This window comes from Bemisia tabaci, chromosome 2, assembly GCF_918797505.1.
Source record: "Bemisia tabaci chromosome 2, PGI_BMITA_v3".
Classification (NCBI taxonomy): Eukaryota; Metazoa; Arthropoda; class Insecta; order Hemiptera; family Aleyrodidae; genus Bemisia; species Bemisia tabaci.
Window position 1 is genome coordinate 21,604,669 of NC_092794.1, and position 8,298 is coordinate 21,612,966.

The 8,298-nt window shown below is 42.5% G+C and overlaps 1 protein-coding gene across 1 annotated transcript; it reads right to left on the minus strand.

Annotated features, from left to right (window-relative positions):
- Positions 1 to 1,891: 1,891 nt before the first annotated feature.
- On the minus strand, positions 1,892 to 8,270 carry LOC109043609 (uncharacterized). The gene is made up of 2 exons (XM_019060870.2): positions 7,779 to 8,270; positions 1,892 to 4,526 (listed from the first exon to the last, which is right to left on the minus strand). Exon 2 carries the CDS (start codon positions 4,294 to 4,296, stop codon positions 2,248 to 2,250), a length of 2,049 nt encoding a protein of 682 aa, XP_018916415.2. The 5' UTR covers positions 4,297 to 4,526; positions 7,779 to 8,270; the 3' UTR covers positions 1,892 to 2,247.
- Positions 8,271 to 8,298: the final 28 nt, after the last annotated feature.

Below are 8,298 nucleotides of genomic sequence, written 5' to 3' on the forward strand. Positions count from 1 at the left end.
AATCCACATCCCGAAAATCTACCGATTTGCCGTGAAAAATTGCAGAAACTTGATATACCAGGTCGATGTACCCACTCTTTGAATTTACCAATCGATTTCGTGAGTGCACGTATGTGAAAGTCAAAATGCTATAGTCATTTTGGGTGCATTCATTTTTCATGAAACAATTGTAAGTAATTTCAATCCCGAAAAACCATACATTTTCCGTATAAAATCGAAAAAATCAAAATATGTCGACTCCCTGACGTGAAAATTAAATTCTACGTGTGAAAATACTTATGTATCGATATGCTGAACATGCCCGCCTCTCCTCGTAATTTACAAACCGTTCCTATACTCATCTCAAAATTTTTCTCAGAGCTTTGTGTTATTATCAGCTTCCATTTAAACCCCGGTTTGATGGCCGATTCGGCTGCCCAAAAAGCAAGCCATTTTTGAAGGGCTCTATGAGAAATTCGTGATATTATCAGCTCTCAGGAAATCACCCCATGGGTAAAATTGCTGGTATAAATTTTCGAGAGCTTAAAATAATCGTATTCAAGAAACTAAGGCATTAAACTATGGAGTCAATTTCGTTTTAATAATGTAACGGGATTTACTTGTCTTCAGGTCAAAACTCATACAAGGAAGCCCCTTGCAAGAGGCTAATTTTTTGTAATTTCACTCAATTTTTTCTCCTTTTTATAATTGAATTGCTTGTCACATTCTGAGGTCAATCATATTAAATTGTAATTTATACATTTCTTTTTTTCCCCCTTCATTTTATTTTTTGTTTGGAGAAGTTTTGTTGATTTCTTCGGATTTCGAATACTGTAACTTCTCTTCTATTTGGCCGATTTTTATGAATGAGACCTCTTTTAATTCGTGTTTCAACGGAGAGTAAGGAAAAAATTGCTAAAAACTCCCGAAACAATTTTTTTTGAAAATTGGGCGAATCCTAGCGTGACGGTGAAATGGTTAATGAAGCGTAAGTAATTGGGCGAGGGGCTGAGGATCCCGGCCTAGCTTGGCGACCGTCATTAGCTATTGTTCGTCGAGACGCCGACGCAGTGATCAGGAGCGTGGGGAAGAGAGGGGTAAGTAGATTCCTGTATGAGCCACGTTTAGCTAATGGTCTAATGAGTCTCGAGGCTCATCACAGATTGCACTTACACAGATTGCACTGTATTTCTTAGTTTTAATAAGAAATAAAATATAATTCTGTAAAATTAGTAAATAAATACCAAGACATTTATTCAGAATGTCAAAGACTTTTTTTTACTTTCTTTTTTTTTTTTTTTTTTTTTTTTTTTTTTTTATTGGTATTTTAACAACAATCTACAATATATGTATTCAGTTGACTTTGGATAGGACGCCTCACAAAGACTGACTGAAAACTTTTTATTAACCTCATATGATAAAAATATTATTATCAGCTGACACTGACATTGTTGTCAGATGAACAGCACTATCAGAGCACGGTTACCAACTTTTGAAAAGTATAACAGAGGTTTGGAGATCTGTCAAAGCAACGTTTTGAACAAAACGGAGGAGTTAAATTCTCATTCCGAGAGTGCCGACCTGCTCAGCCATCCTCGAATCAGTTCGCTTGATTCTGCTTATATATGCATATTTTAAATCAGCGCGTCGTACTCTTAGGCTTTTTTTAAGAAAACCAAGTAACGTAGACTCTTGGTATTCACTGCACATAAACTAGAGAGCCCCAGAATGAGAAACAACTTTAAATCATAATTATTGACGGATAAATAAACTTTTTACACGCTTTGGAAAATCTCAGAAGTTCGCGGTAGTCACTTTTCGGTAAGGAACTAAGGGACTCGGTTATTGTATCGAGCAGGGTTCGAAACGATCGCAAAGGCGGTATACTACGTATACGCGCCAAAAAATTTATCAACATATAGAGTGATACCTTTTGTCAGCTGAAGATAAATTATGTTATTCTATGTTATGCAAAAATTTCGAAACCTTCAAATTTCAAATCGCTGGCTTTGATATAAAACAGATCGATTTATTCATCACATTATTCGATATTTTCGATTCAATGGTCCCAATACAACTCAATTTTCAGAGCATCAAAATTCAAACGAGCCAATCAGATTCTAATTTTATAAGATACAGTTATCAAATGACGTGCCCACTAAATTGATCTATTTAACAAGGAGAGTTACAGGAGGAATGGGAGAGAAAGAGAAAGGGGGGGGGTGAAAGAAAAAGAGTTGACACGTCTTTGTTGTGCCTAAAGTAACTCTAGGATAACGCAACTTTTATTATTTTTCCTATGCTAGGTACATCCTTCCCGTTCATGACGAACAAAAACCAATACCCCGGTATCAATATCCCGGAATCTGCAGGTAGAACCGCATTATAAGAGTTCGCGCTGGCTGCTCTCAGGTCCAGGGGGACTCTCCTTTGATCGGTATCAACGGTGTGCGTGGCGCTGCCCAAACGGACGAGACTCGCCGAAATGATCTTACCGTCCGTCTTGAAGGCAAGTCTTCCTCCCGGTCTGACCGTCGCAGAGGACACGGCCGTAATGACAGGTCTGGTCGCCCTGCTCCCATCAGAGTTGAAGAGGTAAGCCGGGGAGTAGATCTGAAAGTCGAAGTGGTTCGTATCACAGCTTCCGCAAAGCCCACCGCCCCCGCTGATAACGGTGGCGTCCTGGAGGAGGACAGCGAAAGAGTGGTAGTTGCGGGGTATGGAGTTGGGGGCCGCCGGTCGGAAGCGATCTTTCTTCGGACAGTAGATCTCCGACGTGTTCTGCCAACCCTCGTCGAAGAACGGCGTGCCTACAACCTGACCACCAACGATGAAAACCTCGCCGTTGGGCAACACCACGCCGTTGTGGTAGATCCGCGGGAAGTTCATCCTATTTCCCGTCTCTTGGACCTGAGGGTCCGCCTTCGGGTTCCCGAGGGTGATAAGATGGGCGTTGGTCGTGGCTGCCTCTTGCATGTAGCTCGGCGCTCCTCCTGCGGTCAAGATCTTCCCGGCAACCGCGTCAAACATCACGGCCACTCCGCACATGGCGTCCGTATCCCTACCGCGAGGCCCAGCACCTCGGTGGCCACCCGCACCGTTGGTCGAATACCAGTTCATAGCCTTACTCGGACCGGCCTGGAACACGGAGTTACCTTTCCAGCCGAAGAGCCACCCATGGTTGTCCCCTCGGTAGGTGCCCTGTTTGTCCGCCGTCACCATTGGTTGCACAGGGCACCCAGGGAGGAGGCTCCACCTGTTGGTATTCGGATCGTAGATCTCTCCGTTTTTATTACCCACGCCCCCGTTCCACGATCCACCAATCACGAAAATCCGTCCGTCGGCGCAAAGCGTCGACGCCTGGTACCCTCTCGAGATGGTCATATTCGGACCCGAGACCCACGAGTCGACACCCGGTTCGTAGATGCTCGTTTTGGAGGCATCGTTGCCGCCCGTTACGAAGACGCGACCGTTGGCGTCTTGGCAGAGACCCGGGCAGAACATGTCGTGGTGCGTGTCCGTAACCGTGCGTTGGGAGATAGTCCTTGTCGTTGGGTCGTAGGTGGCCGTGAATGTCAATCCACCCGGACCCCCCACGAACGCATCGTTCGAGTAGGACGACCACATGAGGACCCTCCCGTCGTGCAGGACGGCGACCGCGGAGGGGACGATCGGACAATCGATCGTCGGCCCCCAGATCCCGAGACTCGAGTGCGGGGTGGTGAAGGTGGGCGTCGTGAAGACGCCTAGTTCTGCGACGCAGGTGAAGGGTTGATTCTCTGGCTCTGTCGTGTGGACGATCCTGATGTAGCGGGCTTTGACGGTCTCGAAGACGGAAAACTTCTCGGTCGTGTCCGCGAACCAAGTGCCGAGGGCCACGGGGTCGCTGAAAGTCCTGCCGTCCAGGCTGACGTGTATGGAGTGCCCGGCGATTATGCCGTTCCTCCCTCCGTCTTGCCGCGGGAGCATTACGATTCCGTTCACGTTGCGGATTTCCTTCAGGTCGATGGTGATGGTGTGCGGTAGCGGGGTGGCTGTCGGCTCATACTCGCTGTGGTAGAATGATGCTGGGTCGCCGTCTATCATGTTGCTGCACTCGTTCCCCGCGTGGGAGTTTTCGCAAGTGACCGTCCAACTTTTACGGTCGAGTAGGCTGCCGGCTCTTGGAGGTGCTGCGTCGAGGACTAGTTGCGAAAGTAGGCCCCTGTCTGCCATGCCCTCTCCCATCATCGATTCGATGAGGTTCCTCCCAAGAGTTTCTTTACGTAGGCATAATAACACATGAAGGATGATGGTCGTAACTGAGTGTTTAATCATGATAATTTGGAGCACCTTCCAAGTTCGAGATGCTTGAGAATTTTGTAGTGAAGAGATTGAGTCAAAACTCCGTATATTTGCTAGCTGCGCGTCCTCACAAAATCATTTTTAAGAATCTACGTGGTAATTGAAGGGTATGGTGCACCGCATGTTAATCTGAGAATCATGGACTGTATCTGATGAGCCGCAATTTTATCGTCGAGCAGTGCGGATATGCCGGTAATATTGACCTGGAACAAGCAGTTGCGATTATCGTATGTTGGGAACACTGTATTTCATCAGACTACAGAATACTATTGACTCTATAAGATTAAAAAAAAATTTAAAAAAAAAAAATCATTTTGCGACAATGATAGATATTTAATTGATAAAAGATTGCGGAAAAACTGATAATTTTACTTCAAAAATTCTTGACATTTTTTCATTTTGCTTTACTTTACATGCCAACTCATCGATTGTTTTTCCTTTTTTAGTTTTCTTAATTTGTAACCGAATGTAATTTAAATAAGACCATGCGAATTGGCCGATGCTTTTGCCCAGTCCGTGAACTGCCATTCCGCAGACTGGGCGTTCAAAAGTTTGAAAATTACGCCAATAAGCAATCCATTCACTGACCGACGCATGCTCCCTGCTGACCGATTTCTAACGAATATTTTACGGAATATTTACCCTAATAAAAATTGGCAGTAGAATGTGTGTTCCAAAATACTATAGACCTAAAGCCGGCTGTAAGATTTCCAATAGCTTCTGTAGCCGGCTGTACAATTTCTTTTAGCCTTTTACAGCCGATGGCGATTAAGCAACAGCCAGACGATAAAGTTTATGCTAAACTTTACTAATTACGGATGCTAGGACTTAGTTAATTTTTGGACTACCGATCTCTTTTTGTGCGGTAGTATCTTGATTTACTTTGCGAGAAAATCTCCGTACTTTTGAAGGACGCCTGTCATTCCCAATATGTTGGAGCGCCTTCAATTTCGTATGATACTGTGCAATACCTCTGGTGTGAAATAGTTGCTTCAAGCGCCGTGGCACGCTGCGGCGCGGCAGGCCGGCAGCCAGCGCGAAACGCGCATTGGCGCCTACAAACCTAACAGGGATACTTCACGCGTTTCGCAATGCGTGAAGTATCCCTGTTAGGTTTGTAGGCTCCAGTGCGTCGCCGCTCCGCTTTGTGTTAGGCTCTAATATTTAATCTGGGGGAGTCAGCGTTATTCAACTCATGATTTTGAAATGTTTGCGTATCCTGTATGGATTATTCTCATTTTAATTGATGAAAAAAAAAATATGTATTAAAGGAAAATATAATGTGTGTTTTGTGAATATTAAGGTGGTTCCGTACAAACTTAAGGATTTCCAAAGCACACGAATTTCTACACAATTTCTTATAGCCTTTTATAATCGATGGCAAAAAAGCAACAGCCAGGCGATAAAGTGTAAAGCCCGGCGATAGGAGCTATAGCCCGGCTGCATATTTTTTTATCGCTTCTTATAGCCCGGCCGTATGATCTTCTCCGCATTCTACAGCCAGCTGTATGATTTTCTGTAGCCTTTTTTAGCCGGCTATAAGAATTCCTAAGGTATTTTGAAACGCAGCTCTCATCGCCAATTTTTACCAGGGGACGCGTGCTCCCTGCTGACCGATTTCTAACGAATATTTTACTGAATATTTAATGAAATTTGAAAGTATCAAAATAAGAAACCAGACTCACATACAAATGTACAGGTTATGGAAATGAATGGAAATTTTTATAATGTCTCTCGTGGAGTTGTAATAACAATGTACGAATTTTCTTCTTCTTCACAAGCCTTATTGTATCCTGGTAAACAAACGCTCTAAATAGAAATGTTCACCATCGAGGGAGAGATGAATGAAACAGTGGCGTTTTGCGATATATCGAATAATCTGCCGATTAAACCTGTGGAAGGCGATCGATAATTAGGGTGTTCACAACGAACACCTTAGGAATCGATTCTATTCTACAGTTTGAAGTGGGCAGATATCGATAATCGATCATTCACGCCTCGCCACTGGGATGAAACTAACGGAAATAGGGCAATCCTCAGCAAAAATCTCCATCAAATTGTGTTCCGAACTTATTACAGAAGTTGAAAATAAGAAAATCCACGTAAGTCTCAGATCCGTCGACCAGTCAAAGAGCAGCACCTTTTTTCTGGAGTAAAAGGATTGAGAAGACAACATTTCCCTCCATTGGTCTGTTATTCGGGTGCTACAACTAATGATAAGTCCTGTGCATTTCTGGACAAGGAAGTAAAGCGATAGTGCCTTCAATTTTTGACCATGCAACACGCCCATCCGTAGAACACGAAGAGTTGTATCCAGGCGCTACAATCAACTCATTGTCAGTCCAGCCGTCGTAAAGCGAGATCGTCTTCAATCTCTGAACATGCAACACGCAGATTCAAGATACTACGACTAAAACCCAAATTAAAAAATCGGAATTTTTTCCTAAAAAACTTCTGAGAAAAATGAGATAATGAATCGCAAAATGTATTTAAATTATTTGGAAATTGTTTGGGCACTTTTAATTTTCTTTAAAAATCTCGCGAAAAATTCGTCAAAAATCGGCAAGTGGGGCACATTCGTCAATTAGCGTTAGATTGTTTATAAGATGAGCGACTAGCCCATTTGAGTAATTTTTAGACTTTTGACCGGCCATAGTCTGTTGATTGGCTGCCCAGTTCAAGGACTGGGCAAGAATATCGGTTAGTTCGCAGACAGAGAAATTTTGCGGAGGGGGTATAACACTCGTGCTGAAAACCCAGACGTGCATTGGCATTTCTCTCAACAGGATTATTGCTCATCTCGGAGTTATGTAAATGTATAACATTAAATTTCACTTGTATTTCAATATTTTCGTTCCAGTGTGCTCCCAGTGAGGCCTCCGATATAGAATGACATGGTATTTCGTAACATTTTACAAACATTGGCTTTTTGGTAAGAAGAAGGTTTGCATTCACAAAATGTAGTCAACACTGATATCTCAATTGCGAGTCGTATTTTGAAATTTAGAGAGAGAAAAAAAAAAAAGCTAGCCACATTCTTCGTGAAATTTTGATGAGAATATGATGGCCATTCTGCTGATCCTCTAAAAAAGATAAATTTAACCGTTTTTTCTTTTTAAAAAAAATTAAATCTTTAAAACCCATAAGTAAAATACATTGAACGAAGCAATCACTCCAGCGACGTCAATGCAATCTGTAACCATAGTTTCATTAGAGACTGAGGAGGAATTTCTCAAGTATCATTTTATAAGTACGTGCCCCACTTCCCGATGGTTTTTTTGGTGTGTATTTTTATTTTCTTTTACCTATTACTTTTCTATAAGTTTACCATTTGAATTCCTATTTTAACTTTTTAGAATACAAAGGTCGAAAGATAATCTTGGTTTTTTATTCACCCTTCAGCCTTCATTGGTTATACTAGGGCCCTCAGCCAAGTTAAAATGAAAGATACTTACCGGAAATGAACATTAATATGTTGCTATCAATCGGACGGAACGAACAGTGGACGGGACAAAAAATAACACACATTTTTCCCTCCGTAAAGTCACACCTCCGATATCCACAGGAACCAGCGTGGAATAATGCATAATAATTACTTAATGGTCAGGCGAAATTTTCTGTGATTGATAAGACATAACTCAACGCCTTACTTATACCTCAATTAGCCGTGCCTGCAATACTTACATGCGTAGACAAGATAAGCAGTACTTTCATGAAATGCGGCTCAGCGGTGCACACAAAATGCACGGCCGGACTCCACAAATGGGAAAGTTTAATAATTAGCAACCATTAGGTACCTCATGCTCTAAGATTTAAATGAGTTGAACAAACGGTTTACCTACTTCCATAAGTTAAAGAGGCAGTTTACCTCTCATGCGAAAGAAACAATTTTCTTTTTTGTTTGCATTAATAAACTCTTTTCTTTTGAAGGCTTTTGGAAAATATATCGACGATGAAACTACTAGATCACGTATC